At 37.4% G+C, this 22755-nt stretch overlaps 1 protein-coding gene across 5 annotated transcripts in view; it reads right to left on the bottom strand.

Moving 5' to 3' along the window:
* Positions 1 to 22755, bottom strand: part of LOC136378255 (alsin) — an 85038-nt gene that overhangs the window by 26466 nt on the left and 35817 nt on the right. For all 5 annotated transcript variants that reach the window (XM_066344897.1, XM_066344895.1, XM_066344896.1 and 2 more), the window contains 11 exons: positions 22406 to 22582; positions 20546 to 20717; positions 19061 to 19241; positions 15905 to 15970; positions 7744 to 7906; positions 3210 to 3341; positions 2698 to 2826; positions 1899 to 1969; positions 1435 to 1501; positions 891 to 1093; positions 711 to 776 (listed from right to left, as the gene is read on the bottom strand). In XM_066344897.1, the coding sequence (XP_066200994.1) occupies positions 711 to 776; positions 891 to 1093; positions 1435 to 1501; positions 1899 to 1969; positions 2698 to 2826; positions 3210 to 3341; positions 7744 to 7906; positions 15905 to 15970; positions 19061 to 19241; positions 20546 to 20717; positions 22406 to 22582 (1427 nt within the window). The remainder of the gene's footprint in view (positions 1 to 710; positions 777 to 890; positions 1094 to 1434; positions 1502 to 1898; positions 1970 to 2697; positions 2827 to 3209; positions 3342 to 7743; positions 7907 to 15904; positions 15971 to 19060; positions 19242 to 20545; positions 20718 to 22405; positions 22583 to 22755) is intronic.

Below are 22755 nucleotides of genomic sequence, written 5' to 3'. Positions count from 1 at the left end.
TCATCTGTACAATAAGAGGATAAATCAGTTTATCTAAAGTCTCTTCTTATTCTAAAGTTCTAGTAAAAGGAAAAGATATCACAAAAACTTACATTATCACACACATATCACTTACCCAAGCTATATAATAATCTTTATATAGTAAAATAAATTACTTTTCTAACATAATACAAAATACTTCATTGCTATAAATTTATCATGTAAATATATTTAAGGGATAGAAAACATGACATGCTTATACAAAAATAACGCCATTGAGTACCATTATGAAAACATAGCACATCCGATTTCTCCTTTAGCATATCACAGAAATTATGATGATTTAAATTTACTGAAAGGAAAATTTCTGTATGTCCTTTGTATAACAGGGGCACTACCATCTCAACATGTCACCAACATTGCCCAAGATTCTCAGTCTTTACAACTGAGAAGTGGATAGAAAACATTTCCATTTTAACAGATGCAAGGCTGTGTAATTTGAGGCCACATGGCTGTCAAAGTAATTGATGTGTTCTAGGTAAATCAGGGCTGCATCCTAGATTCCCAGCTCTCTTCATGTTCACACATCTGCATTATAGGCCCTAATACATGGCATGTACATATTTCTGAAAAACAGAAAAATCTACTTCTTTTGAAAATAACTGAACACAAAAGTATATGATTTGTGACTGAAGTTGAATTTACCCTAATGTTTCACACAATTTTCTTACCCATCTTCCAAGCCATTCCTGAACATGCCAGAATACCTCTTCCCATCTGGCCACTTCAAAACTCCTCTGAAATGCATAAGGAAAGAATAATACATGTCAATTTATGTCTCAGAGAATCATTACTTTCTCAGTAATCAGATTATCATCCTCACCCCAGGAATAAATCTTAAACATTTTCACCTGCCATGAGGCTTCCCTGAAAACCAGCGTCCATCATAGGTTGCATCCTTTAGGCGGGAGTCCTTGTAGAAAGTGTATTTAGCACTGCGTGATATGGGTGGTTCCTGCCTCTGAATACTGCTGCCACTTCCATAAGGTGGAAGATCAGATGTTCCCCTCAAAGCCTGATCCACAGCTTGGCTTATAGCCCGTAGCCACTTAGTCTAGGACCAAAAAGTGTCAATAAGTCTAAGGCAATAAGTCATCAAGTATTGCTTTAAATCCTGCCAGCTTTCCTTGGTGTAAATAATTTTTATGTCTTCTAATGCTTTCCTTATTAAGTTATGTTGATTGGTTCTTAGAATTCACTGCTACATGTTTAAAAGTAAGTCACGTTAAAAAAAAACAAAAATCTATAGTCTTTCTATAGTCTTGGTTTAATGAAGATTTCATCAGGCGTAATCATGGATCATTAGAAAGAAAGAACAATTTTTATCTCTTTACTACCCTAAGAGACAGGAATATCTAAGTCAAAGGTTGAAAGAAAGTATCATAATGGACTAACCTTTTCCTGGGGTGTTGATGAAATGAGAGTGAACTGCTCCTCAGGTGTAGTTATCTTTAAGCCATTCCTAAAACATTCATAAGGGTAAATACCAGTAGGTAAGGACAACCTGTCATTACATCAATCCTCAACCATGAAAAGCAACTTGCTTATTTCGAGAGAAGCAGAAGTCAATTACATATAAATGCAGTCATGCCCTGGGTTTGGGTCCCAGAGTGGGAGAAAGGACACAGAGTTACTTTACTCTGTGTTGAATAAGGGGATGTGAGCGACAGAGAAACCCTTCCACCACTTATGATCTCTCATGATGGTCACGACAGGCCACGTGACTGTCTACATGCTAGAAGGGTAGCCCTCATTAGGCAGAGCAGGGAGGCCCCCTGAGCTTTTTTTCATGTCTAAGGAAACAACCCGGTAACACAGGGAGAGATTTAAAGTGGAGATGGGGAGGGAGGCACACTTACACAGCACCAGCTTCTTCAGAAAGGGGTTCTGCCCACAGCGTGGCCAAAGGGAACACATGGTGTGTGGAGAACTGTAAGAGACACAGAGACAGAGCTGAGAAAGCCCATGTAGGTCCTGGGGTCTCTGTCGCATAACCTGCTTCAAATGGCTAATTCCACATGGGTGCCGCCATCACAGCCAAACAGTCCCCATGCTATAGCTAACCCCAGTGGGTCCGGTGACTCTGCTGCAAGGATCCTGTCACACGGCTTATACATATTTTCAAGATATAAACTGAAAAAATTCCCTGAAATCCGGCCCATACCAGAAATGCCAGCTGAACGTTCTTTTTCATTCAATAGTTTCTTCAAAATCACAATAGCTATTTTTTTTTAACTAAGTGAGAGGTGACTGGGATCCACCCGGCAAACCCCCTACTGGGCAATGTTCTGCCCATCTGGAGCCACCTCTCCAATTGGGCTATTTTAGCACCTGAGGTGAGGCCATGGAGCCATCCTCAGCGCTGGGGGCTAATATGCTCTTAACCAATCAAGCCACAGCTGCAGGAGAAAGAGAGACAGAATGAGAGAGAGAAGGAAAGGGGGAAGGGTGGTGAAGCAGATGGTTGCTTCTCCTGTGTGCCCTGACCGGAAATTGAACCCAGGACTTCCACATGCAGGGCCAACGCTCTACCACTGAGCCAACCAACCAGGGCCTAAAATCACAACAGATTTTAGCACAAACTGATGGTATAATTAATTAAGTAAGTATAGTACTCCACTTTCCAGTGCCTTTTTTAAGGTTAGGAATCCGGCCTACCTGGGCGTGGACGAGGGCATCATTAAAGAGAATGAACCAGTTCACGGAAAACCTCCCAGCATGCTGCAGAGATAAGGCTCGGTTACTGCTCTCACACAGCAGTCGACGCTCTGGTCTCCTTAAGGAGTCCTGGAATTGAAAACAAATATAAAATCAAATAATCAATTATTTTAATATGCAAAGAGAAAATGAAAAATATAAATCACATTTAGGAAAATCTGTTGGTCCTAGATTACCTTGGTGTTAAACCTAATTTACATGTAATCCAAACATTTAATAAAATTAGAACCCAAAGGAGATTAAAAAGAAGATAAAAACGAACAAAGGTGAAATACATACATGTTCAGAAAGGGTTCCAGGAATGAGGAAGTGGGCTGATGTTGAGAACATCCGTTGCTGTGGTCCTTAGACCACCCTTAGAAAGGGGCTTATTAAAGTATCAGTACCATAAACAAGAGAGGAAGGAAGAAAGTGATGACAGTTGCTAAGGACATGACACTTGGCATGGTTACCGTCATTTTCCCAGGGAAGGTCTTCCAGAAGCCCAGTGTGTATTCTGCTTCCTTCCTTTTCCTGCCGAGATGGAGAGCAAGAGACTCATAACAAGAACTGGAATCCTGCAGTTTCTGGTACTCTGGAGATGTCTGGAGGCCAATATATCAGAGAGGGGAAAATAATATAAAACAATTGTCCAGAATCTGTAGCCTCAGTATGGTTTAGATACATAATATTGAATTTAGGGAGGAAATCCAGCCTAAAAATAGACATGGTAAACTAAATGGAACTGAGCTAAAAGCAGGTCAGTTCTAAAAAATTCTGTAACAGACAGGTTCTAGGCAATAGAGAAATAACTCAAGGAGAAAAGAAACAAACACTGGCAATAACCAGCGAGGACAGCAGCAGAGAACTCAAGATAGACGAGGAATTCTCAAATCTTGGTTTTGGTTTCAGAATGCCTCTATTTTGCTTATGTGGGTTATATCTATTGACATTTACCATATTAGAAGATATAGCTGAGAAATAACAGTATCTCTATTAATTTACTTCAAACACAATAACATTTTAAATAAAAAATAAGTACATTTTCCAAAACAAAAAACTGGTGAGAAAAGTTGTATTGTTCTATGTTTTTTCAAATCTCTTTATTATCTGGCTTAAAAGATGATGGCTGGAGTTCCATTTCTGCTACTGCATTTCATCTTTTACAGTTGAAATATATAAAGAAAATCCTGCTTTATACAAATATACAGTTGGGGCCCTGGACAAGTAGCTCAGTTGGTTAGAGCACTGTCCTGATAACACCAAGGTTGTGGGTTTAATCCCGGGTCTGGGCACAGAAGAATCAACCAATGAATGCATAAATAACTGGAAAAACAAATTGAGGTTTCTTTCTTTTTCTCTCTTTCCCTTTCTCTCTATAAAAAAATCCATTAAAAAATTATATATATATATATATATATATATATATATATATATATGAAAGGGAGAAGTATTTTAATAGCCATTTCAAATAATTGTGACTAGTTTCCTTTAAACTGTACCAAAACTTAAGTGATGGTTTCTTAAAGAATAGCTGAAATGTGGAATCTGAAACTACATTAACTGAACCTTTTGTACTCTGTCACATTAAAACCCACTGGTCCATCTTACACTTGAATAGAACTTTTATCCACACATGATTTTATACCATGAAGATTGGACATCTGGATATGGGTTCACTGCGTTATGCAGATCTTCCAAATATTGACACGTTTTATTATACAACATCGAATATTACATGTTTGGTAATATTATTGCCAGTCTTGTCAGAAAAAGTCTTTTAAGTATTAAAGATTTGCCAAGCTCACTGAGGTACATGTTCTCCATGTATTAATTTTTGTTTAAAAGTTCAGATTTTATCAACAAATACTGTCAATTTTCTCCTCAAAGTGACAGACTCATTTACTCAATTTTGAGAAACTAGTTGCCAAAATCCAAATCTGAATAACCAATTTATCTGTTAATTGTTCTTTCAAGTTAAAAAAAAATAGCTCTCAACTCCCAGAATCACAACCTTACACTTTTCCTGGAGAAACCTCCATACTTCAGTATGCAGCAGAGCTGCCTCAGGTGAGTTTCCCATTTCATCATGCAGAATAGGAAAAAGACGTATAGTCTATGTGTGGTAATGGATGTTAACCAGACTTGTTGTGGAGGTAATTGGCAATATATAACTATCTCAAATCACCACATTATAATCTGAAATTAATGTTACATGTCAATTACATATCAATAAAACATGTTCAATGGCTGAGATTAAATTAAATTAATTTTTTACTGCTTTGTCAATAATATCCTTAAGTGAATATACAAGGTGATCACTTTTTAAGTTATATAAATGTCTAATCACCATGTTGAACACCTGAAACTAATATTATATTGTAAGTCAACTGTGAGTAAAAAAAAAAAAAATTAATTTAAAAGTAAAAATAGAATTCTTATGTGAAACTGGCATCTTTTTGTTTATTTGTTTTTTTAACTGCAAGTGTATGGCACTGTAGAACACAATGACTCTGACAGCAGTTTGTGCCTCTACTTGATTCACGCTAAGGAGCCAACAGTTTTACTCATCTTTACTCTGCACTGTCAGTGCCAGGGGTCCCCAAACTTTTTACACAGGGGGCCAGTTCACTGTCCCTCAGACCGTTGGAGGGTCGGACTATAAAAAAAACTATGAACAAATTCCTATGCACACTGCACATATCTTATTTTAAAGTAAAAAAACAAAACGGGAACAAATACAATATTTAAAATAAAGAACAAGTAAATTTAAATCAACAAACTGACCAATATTTCAATGGGAACTATGCTCCTCTCACTGACCACCAATGAAAGAGGTGCCCTTCCAGAAGTGTGGCGGGGGCTGGATAAATGGCCTAAGGGGGCAGCATGTGGCCTGTGGGCCGTAGTTTGGGGACCCCTGGTCAGTGCAGATGACACAGTGAAGAAGCAAATGCCTCAGCACTGTCCTAGAAATAGTCTGATCTTGCAACCCCCGGAGGTGTTTGGGGCTCCAGGAGTTCGCAACCAAGCTGTGACCAGTCGTGGGACAGGGCATAATCACTGGGCCTTGTGGCGAATGAGCAGAAAGTAAAATGAACAGATGATCCCTTACATTTATGAGTGATTACTTTACACTCCACAATTCTTGAAGTCCTTCATATTCATTTTTTCTATTCACTTAAGAAACATTCAATGGTTTCTACTAAATACAGACTATAAGTCAGGTATAATGTTTGGGTGCTGAGATCTTAAAAGTAGGCAAAGAAGATAGAAAAACAGGACAATGCAGTGGTTTCATTAACAGATTATCTATCAGAAAAGACAATACAGTAAACTTAAAAGAAAAGACTCTGCACCCAGAGTGCACGGATATGAATTCTAGCTCTACCAGTTCTCAGCTGTGCCTCAATCCTCTCATCTGCAAAAGGGGGATAATAATATCTACTTCACAGGGATGACATATGGATTAAATTAATATAAAAATAACATACTTAGTATCTGACACATGAAATGCAATCAATAAATATTAGGTATTATTATTTTTACCTAGAGAAGTTTTTTACATATATGATGTCTAAATTGTACCTCAGACTTCCTAATTAACAGTTTGAAGTGACAACATAGCTAGCTACGTGTTTTGAAAAACTTCAACAGATGATTTTGATCCTCACCCTGGTTAAGAACAAACCTAACTGGACAAGAGAATAATGGAGAGATAAAGTAGCAGCAAAACACAGAGGGAGGAACTAAGTCTTAAAGCGACGGGAAGAGGAGGGAATGTGGTGTAATGAGAGGGGCTTCCTTTTCATGAGAAATTTTTTAAACAAAAATTTTCTCATTTTCACGAAAAAATGACTTTTGACCCAGGCCTTGAAGGTTTTCCATCTCGAAGATGAACGCAGGGGTGTTTCAGGAAGGAAATATAAAGTGTATGATAGCCACATCTTGGAATCTGAACTAACATGCAGGACACAAGGTAGAAAAATTTAAAAAAGATATCTAGTTGAGAAGTCTGGAGTTTTTACATAGAGTTTGCACCCATGAGACTGAAAATAATATAATATTAGATTCTTTGAAAAATTCCAAGTTGATCTAGGAGGGAAGATATTGAGAATATATTGAGGTAAAATCTCTGTCTTATTGGGTTATTTGTGTAGCTCAAATATTCCATTGGTAAAACTAAGCCAGTTTGGGTTCAACTAAAGTACATACCTACACAGCCAAAATAGGATCAAACGCAGAAAGCCCACATCAGTTCCTGGGTCACTTTGGAGACGGAAATGTGTCCAGATAAGGAGATAAGAGCCCAATATTGAAAAGATTCTGAACTATAAGAAACCCTGTAGTCATTATGGCTTCTCTAGAGCCCTTCAGACAGGAAATAAAATGAAATTACACATTTCAGTACAAGTTCAAAGGTGAATGTCTTAGGACCAGCTTTATCATACGCCCATATTCTAGAGCAGTGCTAACGTTCTAAGATTCCACCTGACTTTATACTGAAAGTAGACCTGTTTACATATGAGGAAATCCTGTGACACTGATTTCTCATAGCCTATAGCAAGGTGACCCAAACACCTGCTGTGAATCTATTAGGAGTTCAAGTCAGGTGCTAACTCCACTGCCTCACAGGTGTGTGTTGTTTATAAAGAAAGCCCAGGTTTTAAAGAGCTCTGTACAAGTTGTACTCAGTATACACACAATAAACTTTGACAACTATTGAATGAGTAGCACTCATACTTGGCTCTCAACTTTAGACAGTTTTCCTAAAATGAGTACAATTCATCTTGATAACATCCTGAGAGGAAAGTGAATCCACAGCAAAGAAAACTACATTTACCTGCAGTTATATGCTTTTCTTTCATTTCCCTGAAGAACAATAAAATTAAACATATATAAATATTAAGTTAGTGGAGTTCCAGATTGTAGGTGACATAATCCAAACAGACAAATAATAATCCTTGGCTACCCAAGTGTCCAAACAGGGTATATATGGGAGCTTACCACTTCAAAACAAGTAGCAAGCTTTAGCAAAACTTCTGCATAATTATGAAGTCGTCTGGTTGGCAAGAAAAACAAAGTATTCAGTATTTCTATCAACTGGGTGTTTTCATCAGTCACTTCTGATAAGTCTTGCAACAGCTCCTGGCTTTTATTTAGGAAATCACTGGAAATAGAAAAAAAAAAAAAAAAAGAGATTCAGAGAACTTTTGTATTGACAATACACATGATATTGAATAAAAATATTTCATTAGGTCCTAATTTATTAGAATGCACATTTTTAGGTGCTATAAAATAGATGATATATACAATAACATAATAAGCCAGAAAAAATTAAAAGAATTTTTGTGATTATAAGATGGGACTTTTAAGATATGAAAAGTAGCAAATGGGCCTCACCCATGGTGGTGCAGTGGGAGTGTTGACCTGGAACGCTGAGGTTGCCGGTTCAAAACCCTGCACTTGCCCGGTCAAAGCACAGATGAGAAGCAACTACTACAAGGTGATGCTTTCCACTCCCCTCCCCTCCTCTCTCTAAAATCACTAAATAAAATCTTAAAAGAAAAAGTAGGAACAGTAACTCTATGATAGAGATGGTTAATAATAGACATGTGTCTAATGTTCTGAATAAATCATACACTCCACAGTTTCAGGGACCAGTTAACATGACCTATTAATTTTCAAGCCAAAAGTCACAGCAATAAATGGCAAGGCTAATTGCTCTAATCAGTTGTACTAGAGGAAACACAAAGCTCTTTACTCCAACAAAATTTGCGTGAAATATTAAAATACTTCTAATTTCTTCCTTTTTCCCCCTTCAATTGTTGATTACCTAATAAGTTTATTACAGGAGAATAATAAAAAGCTATAGGTACTAGTACTATAATTAACAGGAAATAATAAGTCAAATATATGCAAAGATTTCAATGCTGAGGTCTCCAAAGCATTTCAAACTAAAACCAACATTTAGTTTTTATCTTAAATTTTATATATAAGTTCATTATTAAAATTTTACTGTGAATTTTAATGCTGATCAGTGCCTACTGAGACTATGCTTACTAGACCAAAATACCTTTGTCAAAAGCAGAATTAATGTGACAAAATAATACACTGGGGAACAATTTTTTTTTCATTTTCTGTTGCATGAGGTTTTAGAACTATATATTTCTGCATTGCTGATTCCAAATCTGAAATCTGTTTTTTGGTGCATGCTCTAGTTTTTATGCAATTTTAATTTCTCTTTGTTACAGTTAATGGCATGCATTGGTTTTTAAATTGGAGTTAAAGGGCAACGACTCTTGGATTGAACATAACCACAAGAAGACAATTAATCTTTTATAAACATCACTTTTACATAATTGTAGTTGTTTTTAAATGTAAAAAATTATTATCTGATAAAAACACCCTCTTATTTTAAGATTAAATCATGGTTTCTTCGAGTAGGCGTACATGTAAGAATAGTCCTGACACCTTCTGTTACATATGCAGCTGTTAAACACTTCAACATCAAAGGCGCAATATTTCATCATCTGTGACACGTGCATATATTGCCTATTTTCAAGTTCCCCTTGGTGATCAAGACAAGAATTGGGCTCCTCATATTGTGTGTCATAATAGTGAGGAAATGCTTTGTGACTAGACTGAAGGAAAACACAAAGGAATGCCTTTTGCTATTCCCACGGTTTGGCGTGAACCTAAGGACCACAGCAGTGACTGTTATTTCTGTCTGATCCATACAAAGGGCATCGGCAAGAAAAAACGGCATATGATCGCATATCCTAATATTCCTTCAGCAATACGACCTATCCCACTCTCTGAGACACTCCTGGTTCCAGTTTTCAATGGTTTTATTTCTTCTAAGGACGAAGAAAGTGAACATGGTGATTAAGTGTATTTTGATAAGATGCATGAGGAAATGGTTGTAGAATCTGAAGGGTCTTCTTCTGATGCCAAGCAGTCATTAATCCCTCAGCAGTTTAACCAACCCAAATTGAATGACTTAGTAAGAGATTTGAGCCTATGAAAGAAAGCAGTTGAGTTATTAGCCTCCAGGCTTCAAGAAAAGAATGTACTTCACCGGTCAGCTAAAGTATCTCATTTCAGGAAGTGTGAACAAATTTTTGTGGACTTTTTTTCCCCGAAGACAAATACTTTGTTTACTATCATGATATCAGTAGTTTTTTCAGCCAGTTAAGGTGTTACCACTTACAGTCCAACAGAATGGCGACTATTTCTTGACAGCTCTAAACAGAGTCTGAAATGTGTTCTCCTACACAACGGTAATGTCTATGCAGCAGTTCCAACTGGTTATTCAACTCATCTGCCAGAAGATTATAATGACATAAAAATTGTCCTCGACTTTCTGAAGTATGAGGAGCATAACTGGATCATCTGTGTGGATCTTAAAATGGTAAGTTTCCTGCTAGGACAACAGAGAGGTTTCACGAAGTATCCTTGCTTTCTGTGTTTGTGGGACAGCCGAACTTGGGAGAAACACTGGAAATGAAGGAGTGGCCAAAACATGAAGCTCTGGAAGTAGGGATGCAAAATATTGTGAATGAACCTGTAGTTAATCGAGACAGGATCATTTTCCACCCACTTCACATCAAACTTGGCTTAATGAAGCAGTTTGTTCAGGCTTTGAATAGAGAAAGTGAATGCTTTCAACATATTATTTCTGCTTTTCCTGCCTTGTCTTTCAAGAAGATAAAAGGTATATTCGATGGACCTCAAATTTGAACCCTCATACATGACAAAGAATTTGCCAGAAAGATGAATGAGGAAGAGAAAGCAGCGTGGCAGTCTTTTATAGCAGTTACAAAGAACTTCCTTGGCAACAAAAAAGCAGAAAACTATGAACTTCTGGCTCAAAGGATGCTATTGGCTTCTGCAACATCGGATGTAACATGAGTGTTAAGATTCACTTCCTGAACAGTCACCTTGATAAGTTTCCTGAAAATCTTGGAGCTGTTAGTGATGAGCAGACTACTGCTGGAGCATCAAACGAGACTGTCCTCAACAAGTACACAAACGCAAGAGCTACAAAACGCAAATTTTTGTCTGAATAGAATTTCAATAAGTTTGGCGCAAATTTTATGATTAAAATATGTGTTTTAATAGTTCTATTTTGAAACTGTAGACAAATTCTGATGCAATATTTTTTAGTGTACTAGTGTATTTACTGCATTATATAAATTATTCTATTTTCACAAAGATGATGCCCAAGACATTCTACTTGATTATGTTAAACTAAATGTTGAAAATTTTACAATAAGATGAAAACTTAAAATCTTGAATTGCAAAAAACTGTAGCTTACAGAGAAAAACTGATGTCAGATTTGAGATCAGCACACTCAAATTAGGTAAAAACAAGTGTTCTGGTGGATGCAACAAAAACTTTGTCCCCCAGTGAGTTATTTGCCACTTAATGAACAATACAACGATGTGCCAGGCCCTGAGTATTTTATACGCATTCTACAAGTCTTAGCTACAAGGCCTCAAATAAGACAGAGTCACATAAGACGATAAGGCAAGACTGAATCATTTTATAATCCCTTAGAGAACTATGAAATAACGAGATGTTTAACTCCACTTAGAAATTATGAAATATTAGTGTGGAAAGATGGAAAAATACAGAATAACTTTCAGGAATCCAAAAGTTCAATGGAACAAATTGGATTCTTTTATAATGCAATCAAGAGCTCTAAGAGAGGCCCTGGCCGGTTGGCTCAGCGGTAGAGCATCGGCCTGGCGTGCAGAAGTCCCGGGTTCGATTCCCGGCCAGGGCACACAGGAGAAGCGCCCATTTGCTTCTCCACCTCTCCCCCTCTCCTTCCTCTCTGTCTCTCTCTTCCCCTCCCGCAGCCAAGGCTCCATTGGAGCAAAGATGGCCCGGGCGCTGGGGATGGCTCCTTGGCCTCTGCCCCAGGCGCTAGAGTGGCTCTGGTTGCAACAGAGCGACGCCCCAGAGGGGCAGAGCATCGCCCCCTGGTGGGTGTGCCGGGTGGATCCAGGTCGGGCGCATGCGGGAGTCTGTCTGACTGTCTCTCCCCGTTTCCAGCTTCAGAAAAATACAAAAAAAAAAAAAAAAAAGATCTAAGAGAGAGTAGCCTGGGGAACATGTCCCAGATTTTTATTTATACTTGGCTTATGTGACTGTTCCTACTTCCACCTCCATGTTCTGCTGCTGAGATCACCTGCAGACACACATGTAAGCCTTTCAGAAGTGTTCTGCTTTGCCCCGCTCCTGAGAGGAGCAGGTATTACAGGTGAACACATACTCCCTCTGACCACATTTCTCTTGAACATCCTGTACTAGACAGAAATATTCCAATTCTTGTGACCCCCGTTACTTTTCAGGACTTTCTCATTTCCTTGCCTGCAGACTTTCCCAACAGGGGCCCTGGTGTGCTCTCAGGACATCTAAACCAGAGAATCTGCTTAGCTTCTCTTCTCTTGGGAGTTTTTGATATAATATTGGCAATACTCTTTCCTTACATGGCTCGATTTGTAGTTGTTACTCAAAATATAAATATATTAAAGGCAGAAAAAACTCAAGTGTCCATCAACAAATGCCACATTTGGATAAACAAAATGTGTTATATATATACAATGGAATATTATTCAACCATACAATGGAAAAAATTTTGGTATATCCAACAACATGGGTGAACCTTAAAAACATTATGCCTATAGAAATAGGCCAAACAGAGTAGGACAAATATATATTTCACTTATACAACAGGCAAATTCATAGACAGGAAATAGAATATATGTTACCAGGGGTTGGGGGAGGGAGAAAAGGTAAGTAACTGTTTAAGGGTACAAAGTTTCTGTTGGAGATGATAAAAAAAAGTTTTGTTTATAGGTAATGGTGATGGTTTACAAAACATGTGAATATATTTGATGCCACAGGAGTGTATACTTATGAATGGTTAAAATGATAATATGTTGTATATATTTTATAATAATGATTATTATAAACCCTATACGTATAATGATCAAACCACCAAACTATCCTGAGATTAGTAGCTAAGCGATAAAGCAGCTAAGTGATGGGAGCCTGAGCCTTATCATCTAAGATCCACAAATGCCACATGGGCTCACTAGCTTTCCTCTAGAAGTTCTCAAACTGTTCCCTTTTAAAATGAATATTTTAAGATGACTTTAAATATTGACTGTGTAAGTAGAAGTTGAAAAAAGACATTTTCACTGCCTTTAACTACGTAAAACCCTGGAGTTCATAAACTACTGCTTGGGAAATACTGCCTAAATCCAGGCTTATCTGCTGCCATAGCTCGGTGTCACCCAGTGTTCATTAAGTGCTTTCCATTCATCCAGGCTCTGGCAAGAGCCGTTCATTCATGCCATATGATTTACCTCTCTCACAAGGAGTTGGGTACTCTTAAGTACTAGGAACTCAACTCTGAAATACTGAGGGAAGGTTAACAATAAAGTATAATAAGGCACCAGGGTCAGCAAATGCCATAGTCCTTTAAGAAGTCCAGAAGCCTCCCCATGTAAATCACCACAAGTATCCACCTATTTTTGCATTCTCCTGTAATTAAACCTGCTTTTCTTTGGGCATTATTATTTGTAAAGTAACTATCCAATTTCTTTCTGCTTCATTTAATTATTGGTTTGGCTGCAGTCAGTCATTTTCTCCTATTTTCTTCAAGATTCAGCATTCCACCTATACTTTCTTCTTTTAATTGAATTTATTGGGGTGACACCAGTTTACATAATTATGCAAGTTTCAGGTGCCCAATTCTGCAACACACCTCTGTACAGCACACTGTGTGTTCAACCCCACCTACATTTTAAATTATTATAATATGCAGATAATTAAGAAAACACCAAAGTAGTAAAGTCCATTCACCTGCTGCTTACAAGAAATATACAAAAATATTATAATACAATGTAGAATCACAGAAAGTAAAAGAGTAGAAAATGATGTCATTATATTAATATTTAAAAAATAGCAAGATCAAGGATTTTAAAATTACAACATAAGGTTAAAATATAATACTCTTTAACCTGTCATTAAAACTATGAAGGCCAAACCCCTGTATTTTGGAAATGAATGACCACATGATATGAAACAAAGAAAAAACCATGATAGAAATTTAAAAAAAATTATAACTGAAATTTATAAAAAACAAAATGCATCAACTTTTAAGATAAAGCTAAAGTAATATTTAGACAAAAATTTATAACTTTATATATATAAATACATCAGAAATATTAAGATTAAAAAATGGGCCAAACTACTGTAGTGCTAAACTCATGAAGTTGGAAGGTGAGCACAAAGAAAGTAGAAGGGCTCGACAGCCTGGGGACACAGAGGACCCACGTATGGAACCCGAGGTTGCCCCTTGAGTGCGAGCTCACCCGGCTTGCGCGCAGGGTCGCTGGCTTGAGTGTGGGGTCACAGACATGACCCCATGGTCACTGACTTGAGCCCAGGGTCGCTGGCTTGAGTGTGGGATCACAGACATGACCCCATGGTCACTGGCTTGAAGCCCAACGTCACTGACTTGAGCCCAGGGTTGCTGGCTTGAGCAAGGGGTCACTGGCTTGGCTGGATCGAGGCCCCCCCACCCCCCGTCAAGGCACATATGAGAAAGCCATCAATGAACAGCTAAGGTGCTATACCCCTTCCTGCCGGTCTCTGCCTGTCTCTCTCTCTCACTAAAAAAAAAAGTAGAAATAAAAAGCAGAAATTAATGAAATAGAAAACAGAAAATACTAACTAAAGCATAATCTTTGAAAAGAATAATAAAAAGGGATAAACTGCTGATAATACTAACCAAGATAAAAAGATAAAGGTTCAAATAGTAAGATTAAAAATTAGGGCCTGACCTGTGGTGGTGCAGTGGATAAGGTGTTGATCTTGAATGCTGAGGTTGCTAGTTCAAAACCCCAGGCTTGCCTGGTCAAGGCACATACGGGAATTGATGGTCCCGATTCTCACTCCCCCACTTCTCCTCCCCCACCCCGCTAAAATAAATAAATAATAAATAAATAAATAAATAAATAAATAAAAATTAATAAAAAAAATAGGGGCACAAGTACAGTTCTTATGGAGGTGAAAGCATCTTAAGATAGTGGTAGGAATAGCATGCCAATAAATTTGAAAACAAAGATGCATTGAACAATTCTCCAGAAAAATATAATTAAAGCCATGAGAAGAAATAAAATCCTGGAAACATCAACACATTAAAAAAAACCAAATCAGTAGTTTAAAAACTCCCTACAGGAAATGCCCCTATGAAGGCCATATATTTTTACAGATGAATTCTACCATTTTATACTTGCTAGTGTAATCCTTTCACCAAAACTGGACAAGTTCAGAAAAGAAAGAACATCTCATATTCACATAAGATGCAAAAATCTAAAATATAGGCAAATTAAATCCAGCAATGTATTAAAAACTAAGACACAGACACCACTGAATTTACTTTGAAACTCAAGAATATTTAACATTAAAAAAAATCCTCTTCAACTTTTAAGAATAGAAGGGAGCTTTTTAACCTGATTAAGGATATTTAACAAAATCTAAGAAATGAGATAAGGATGTTATTACTCTTTCTGTTAGAAGATCAAAAGTAAATGTCCATTAAATCTAAGCCATGAGTACATATTTGAAATGCTTTCTCTTAGCATATGACTGAATTTTTTAATCTTGCCTTTGTTGTAGGACAACACCTCTTGAGAAACTACATAATGCAGAATGACTGGCCTCATAAGAGGCTTTGATATTTATTACTTTTCCAGAAACTGAATGCAAAAACTTTTATATTTGTGTAACCCTTTGCACTTTTCTGTGTGGCATCATACACATTATTTGTTCCTCACAACATAGAAGACAACATTCTCATTTTTCAGAGGAAAAAATTAAACTCAATTTAGTGAAGACAGTTGTCCAAAGTTTCAGAAATAATATGTGGTCGCAATAATGAAAGACTAAGATCTTGTGGCTTTTCAATACCATACTACTTCCAATGATAATCAGAGGTTACCTGCATTTTATAATAATAAATACCTACACTATGATTTACTTGGTAAAACGACCAGGTAAAAGCTTTGCATGGGCACTCAAAAACACTAAACCTGTTAAAACATGACCTTTGGTTGTTAGAATAATTGGAAGGTATTTGCTTACATGGCAGGCTTAGCAAGAAGCTGAAATCCTCCCATAACCAGGAAATTTGTAGTAGATGTACAATACCTTGAGCAAAAAAGAAAACACATGTACATTAGTGTTAAAATATATATTAGTTCTTCAGAGGTTTAGAATAAGCATCCGGAACAGATACTTCTTGGTATCCCAGCCATGAGTTTCAAAACATTTGTGATGTCAGAATTCATGAACTACAAACAACTGGGCAGGTTATGTGGTAATCATAGTAATCAGGGGAAGAAAACAGCCATTTCAGTAAAGACGTTGATATAACAGAAATTTCAAAAAACACCTAAAGTTATATAGATGATGCTAGGATTTATCTGGTACATTTTACTTTGTAACTTAACAAATTTGAGAAAATATGATTAGAACTGTTGGATTTTTAATGAAAAAGTTTCTCTAAACTTCGCTTTTAGCTTCCTAATGAAGTCTTTAGAAGTAAATAACAGAGATAATACAGTAAGAAAATATGCTAAACAAGCTTGAGTGAAAGTTAAAAAATGTTAGTTAACTGCCTGACCAGGTGGTGGCGCAGTGGATTGGACTGGGATGTGGAGGACCCAGGTTCGAGACCCCTGAGGTTGCCAGCTTGAGCAAGGGCTCATCTGGTTTGAGCAAAGCTCACCAGCTTGGACCCAGGGTCGCTGGCTTGAGCAAGGGGTTACTCGGTTTGCTGAAGGCCTGCGGTCAAGGCACACATGAGAAAGCAATCAATGAACTAAGGTGTCACGATGAAAAACTGATGATTGATGCTTCTCATCTCTCTCTGTCCCTCCCTATCCTTCTCTCTGACTCTCTATTTCTGTAAAAAAAAAAAAAAAAAAAAGTTAGTTAGCTATCGATCTACTGCTAACAATTAAGTCTTGATATACTGCTTTGAGTCATGTACATTTTTTCTGTACTCCTGGGTTGGCAAACGGAATAAAATGACTTTGAAAGAGAAGGCAGTTTCAAAAACAGCCCAATATACGCTTAAAAATAATTACAATGGTAAATTTTATTTTATGTATTTTACAATTAAAAAAATTTTTATATTTAAATAAATTATTTATAAAAGTTAAATAATTAAAAAATAAATTTTATTTATTTTTTAAATAAATAAAAAATTTTACTTGCTCCATCTATGTAAGTTATGTTAAAAAATAGCCCAAGGTATAAATAAAAAGCATTTCAGGCATAAATTCTGATTAGAGACAAAAAAAGAACTGAAATAGATTGCTACAAATACAAGTAAAAAAAACTGAACCTTTCACACAAAGAAAATTTAGCTTAAAAAAGTAAACTAATAGGCCCTGGCCAGTTGGCTCAATGGTAGAGCGTCGGCCTGGCGTGCAGACATCCCGGGTTCGATTCCCGGCTAGGGCACACAGGAGAGGCGCCCATCTGCTTCTCCACCCCTCCCCCTCTCCTTCCTTTATGTCTCTCTCTTCCCCTCCTGTAGCTGAGGCTCCGTTGGAGCAAAGGATGGCCCGGGCGCTGGGGATGGCTCCGTGGCCTCTGCCCCAGTCGCTAGAGTGGCTCTGGTCGCGGCAGAGCGATGCCCCGGATGGGCAGAGCGTCACCCCCTGGTGGGCGTGCGGGGTGGATCCCGGTCGGGCGCATGTGGGAGTCTGTCTGACTGCCTCCCTGTTTCCAGCTTCAGAAAAATACAAAAAAAACCCCACAAAAAACAAAAATAAAAATAAAAAAAGTAAACTAATATCAAATGTTATTTTTATGTCTGAAACATGATGAATTAAGATTCCAACCAGTGTCTTTCCTCTCAGACAACAGCTTCAAGTATATATTTATTAAACTTTGCTTAGAATTAAAAATCACATATATTTTGGCCCTGGCCAGTTGGCTCAGTGGTAGACCATCGGCCCAGCATGTGGATGTTCCAGGTTCATTTCTGGGTCTGGGCACACAGGAGAAGTGCCCATCTGCTTTACCACCACCCCCCCTCTCGCTTCTCTCTCTCTCTTCCCCTCCTGCAGCCATGGCTTGATTAGAGCAAGTTGGCCCCAGTTGTTAAGGATGGCTCCATGGCCTCTGCCTCAGGTGCTAAAAAATGAGTCCCATTGCAATGTAGCAAGGGCCCCAGATGGGAAGAACATCGCCCCCTAGTGGGCTTGCCAGGTGGATCCCAGTCAGGGTGCATGTGGGAGTCCGTCTCTGCCTCCCCTCCTCTCACTAAATAAAATTTTTTTAAAAAAATTGCATACATCTATTTGCGCAAATAAGCTAAGTCCAAAGGAAATACACTGATTATTAACAATGGTTATTTCTGGTGGATGGATTATGGGTGACTTTAAATATCTTTCTTATTATCTTTATTTGTATAGTTTTCAATAATAAACGCACATTATTTATATTATAAATAACCTAACAGAACACCAACAGAACATGAACTCCTTGAGGCTGGTGCTTTCCATGGGCACTACGCTGTGGCTGCTATGGTCTCAGAGCTTCGCCCAGAGCTGGCACTTACTGCGTATTCAGTCAAAGAAGAAAACCTATCCTTCAGATCAACAGTAAAAGTTAATGTACATTAAAGTAACACAAATTATATCTCAAATCATAATGTCAAAAAACAAATTAAGAAAAAGTAAGAAATACTTAAATTTTCAAATACATTTGGGATAGTTTACTTGGAAAACATGAAAAGAGGATTAGATAACTATCCTCAGTTTTATTAAGAAAATACCTTTATTTTAAAGATACTTTGTTCTTTAAACTCTCCATTTACACAACAGTAAAAACCAGACATTGGAACAGTTCCATATTTACAATGAGCAATCTGTCTTAAAATAATTTGTTTACTTATTTCCTCAATTTACTTAAGTAAACAAATACGTTCTCTAAAGAGAATGTTTATATATTCATATTTATTATAGTACATTTTATATAAAGTATACTATCAATTATTCTGCTAAAATACAGAAAGAAATGAGAATTATTTTTAAACCTTCCCTGTAGAAAAAACTAAAATATTAGCAATGCTGAACTATAACTGGCTTAAGATTAAAATACTGCTTTGCAATTTCTATTACCTTATATCACTCTCCCTAATCTAGTCTCTTCTGATTAAGGAGCTGTTCTCCTTGGCAGAAAAACCCTGCAGAGACTGAACATGACACGGGACTGGATACTTGCTCTGTGTAACTATCCAAGAAGAGACTTGCATGCTTCAGAATGGCCAAGCTCCTGGCTTCCTTTATCCCATGAAGGAAGCTGCTCAGGGAGGCTCCATGCTGACCAATGAGGTAACACAGCTTGCTGAACCGGCTTGCCACCTCCTGCAGCAGCTGGACAGTACTTGTGGTGCCCAAATTATCTGTAATAAAATGGTGAGGATGATGACAGCATAACCGAAAGATTCATTACCTGAATACTTCCTTATGATCAAGATTATGAATTTCCCTTTTCTAAAAATACTTAACATGTTGAGATGTATTCTCAACTGTGTAACTCAATGTGTTAAAAAAAAAGCAGTTTAAGAGATCAGAGAATCCAGTCATTTGAGGAACCTGTTAAAAGCACCTTCACAGAGACCTGGACAAATTGTGACTAGTAGGCCAGGCTTAAGATCCCAGGATTAATATGTTAAGAAGAAAATTTTTCCATGTAATCTGAAAACCAGCCAAATTTGAGAACCACCAAGCTAATTTAACTCTCCTCTCATTTTGAAGATAAGTAATCTCAAGACAGGAGAAAGGAATTATCTAATTTCACACAACTGGTTAGTGACAGGAATGAAACTCACTTCTATAACTTCTACGGTTATATCTTGGTTAACATTTTCAACTTTTTGTACTGACTTCTCAACTTGTCCTTTGGACAAGCCCAACACTTCAGTACAGAGAGGGCAATCCATAAACCAGATTGCCTAGGTTACTCTAAATTTTTATAAAGGGCATCAGATTATTTGCTTTGTCCCAATCCCAAATTCCTAATTTCTAGGCCTTCTCACCAAGCCATGAGGATGAGAAGACCAGTTAAGACCAACAAAGAAGTAAAAACTCAGGCAGAGAAAAGGCAGATTTCACTTCTTCTGAGAGCAATCCAGGAAGCCTCTAGCTGGGACTGCTTCCTTTCTCCTGCCAGTCCTGGGGTAATGGGTCCACCCACTGGCAGGGAATTCATAGAACAGGGGATGGGACTACATTTAAAACAGCAAAATATAGTTTTTAAAAATGCAGATAGTCTCCAACTTACAAAGGAAACACTAAGTTAGCTGTCTGAAAAGATGTTTCCCCACTGAATATGTGGAAAAGCTGATGTACTAGCAAGGTAGAAGTGAAGTACTGGAGTGGGGGCCTGAACTGAGTCCGCAGAGGGTGCCCAGGGGTACAAGAGAGAGAAAGAGAAAGAAAACGTCCTCTCCTGGCTTTCCCCAAGTTGTTTCTGCCTCTCTACCATGAACATTCTGAAAGCTTCATTTTCTACTTCCACAAGTAAAAGGAGCTGTGGGAGTGGAAGCCTAGGGCAGGGGCAGCCGGACTACTGAAGAGTGGAAACAGCTTGCCAGGCATTGACAGCCTGTGCACAAATGGAAGAGAATGGAAGGAAAGGAGAAACCCGTAATTCAAAGGTTTTCTTGTATATAGGAAGAACAGATAAAACAAGTGTTCTACTTACCTAAACTGAGAAGAGGCCTGAGAATCTGAGACTTGATATCACTTAGTTTTGAATAAAACCGTCTTTCTGTAGTAGCCAATTCATGGAGACTGGCAATATATCCCATAATGTTCTTGTCCACCAAAGCTAGATAGCTATCTTTTCCTGCTGTCACTCTGCTTATATATCCAAGCTAAAACACAGGACAAGAAAAGATTAAAGATGAAATATAATTTACTAATAGCAAGTTGGGTAGTAGAGCTGGCTTGTATCAGCCAGCAAGAGCCAACTGGTAAATATTCAGGAATTTTGCAAGCTGATAATGAAACCATTGGTAGCTTGAAATTGGCAATAAAAAAATTACTTCTCCACCTTCCCCTTCAAAATGTCAAACACTACAGATGAAAGCTTTCTGGTTTTGTTTTGATTTGAATTTTAGAGATGGCTTACCACTAGACCATTGCTATATATGTATATCTGGACACATATACATATATGTATTATGTACACTATACTTTTACTATATACACTATATTTTTATTTGTTGCCAAAATGCATTTTATTTCATATTACATGTTTTGGAATGACACACACACACACTAAATATACAAAGATACAAATGATAAAGACACATGTCTCCAGACTCCTTTTTGTATAAAATAGGACAAATGAGAGCAGAGAGACTCTGTGCTACAGAACAAAATATCGAAGGTCTGGGAGTTACCTTGTCTCTTAGAAGTACTTTACAACATACAGGGATTTTCTTTAAAAGATACTTTTTTTTTGCTTATCCATGACACCACTGAATAAAAACATTCAATGTCTTTATTTTATATCCCTATTAAACTAGGCAACCAAACTGCAGACCCAATAGAGACTATTAAATCCCATTGTAACTAAAGACACATATTAGAGCCTCATCCCTTTCATCAGGGTATTTCATCCTTTATCTGGACTGTGGCATTTGGATAGGCTGTGGAGCCATGGCCAATAAATACAAAGAGTCAACTGGCATGTCTGGAATAACAGGCTATATGTACGTTAAGAGCCAAATCTTAGCCAGTGTTGCCTTTAGCAAGAAAGATCTTGCTTCTGTCCATTCATAGCTTACATATATAGCCAGAAAAACAAACACTAAGGATAAAAAACAAAACAGTCCATAGGACATATTATTCAATAAGAATAAGAAATCCAGAATGTACCAGCTTTGATGGTTATTTACTTGAGGCATATGACTTTGGGAATGTACGTAACCTTAGTGGGAAGGGACGCACGACTTAAGTTTATAAAAAACAGAAAGTAGGAAAGCAAAGAAATTCAGATCAACAAATGAAAAAGATAAACAGTAGTAAATAAAATGAAAAGCTAAGAGAAACAGGGCAGTGATGGGAAACAGAGTGCTGCTGGTGGCCTTTCAAGCCCCTAAAAATTTTAGTTCCCACTTATAGTAAAAAATTCATCTATTCTGTTTCTATCCTAATTCACCTCTGAGAGATGCACAAATGCAGTCAGGAAACTTCATTGTAAAATGTACTTTTTAATATTCCTACATGAGGGTGTTAATGCAACAAACATTTATAAAATATTTACTACAAGGATATGGCAGTAAACAAGAAATCCTAAAATCCTTACTCTTACAAATTTTACAGTTAAGGAGTACAGACAATAGACAAAATAAATTACATAGTGTATTAGTGGTGATATGCATTGTGGAGAGAAGTTAGGGAAAGGAGATAAGGAATGAAAGAGGATGGGAAGGGGCTTGCAATGTTAAACTCAGTAGTCAGAGGTACTTAATAACAGGCACACATAACAAATAACAAACACAAATTCTTTTCACGTGCTACAGAATGTGGGCCTTAGGATCCAATTCCTGTTCACCTTACTACAGGAGAGAAGTACTGGAGTCTTAGGACCACTGTGATTCTCTGGAAGGCTGTCACCTTCTGTAGGGTCCTGTCGGCCACTGTAGTATAATCCAGGTTGGAAATCTTCTGTATCCACTAAAAACAAGGAGTAATCCTGGCCTGCAGCTATACTCCAAACTCCACTGTTCACCTGTAATGACAGTAAGATAATGTTAGTCCATGATGAAGGAATCAGTACTTCAGAACCACAGGAACTGAACAGATACAGAGGTAAGAAGAAATTATTTGATCCATTTTAAATGTAGAACTGGACTATTTTAGTAAAAATCTAAAATATTGGAATTAAAAAAAGAAAAACCACAT

The sequence above is a fragment of the Saccopteryx leptura genome, chromosome 7 (genome assembly GCF_036850995.1).
Source record: "Saccopteryx leptura isolate mSacLep1 chromosome 7, mSacLep1_pri_phased_curated, whole genome shotgun sequence".
NCBI classification, from domain to species: domain Eukaryota; kingdom Metazoa; phylum Chordata; class Mammalia; order Chiroptera; family Emballonuridae; genus Saccopteryx; species Saccopteryx leptura.
This window is presented reverse-complemented; position numbering and strand designations above follow the sequence as displayed.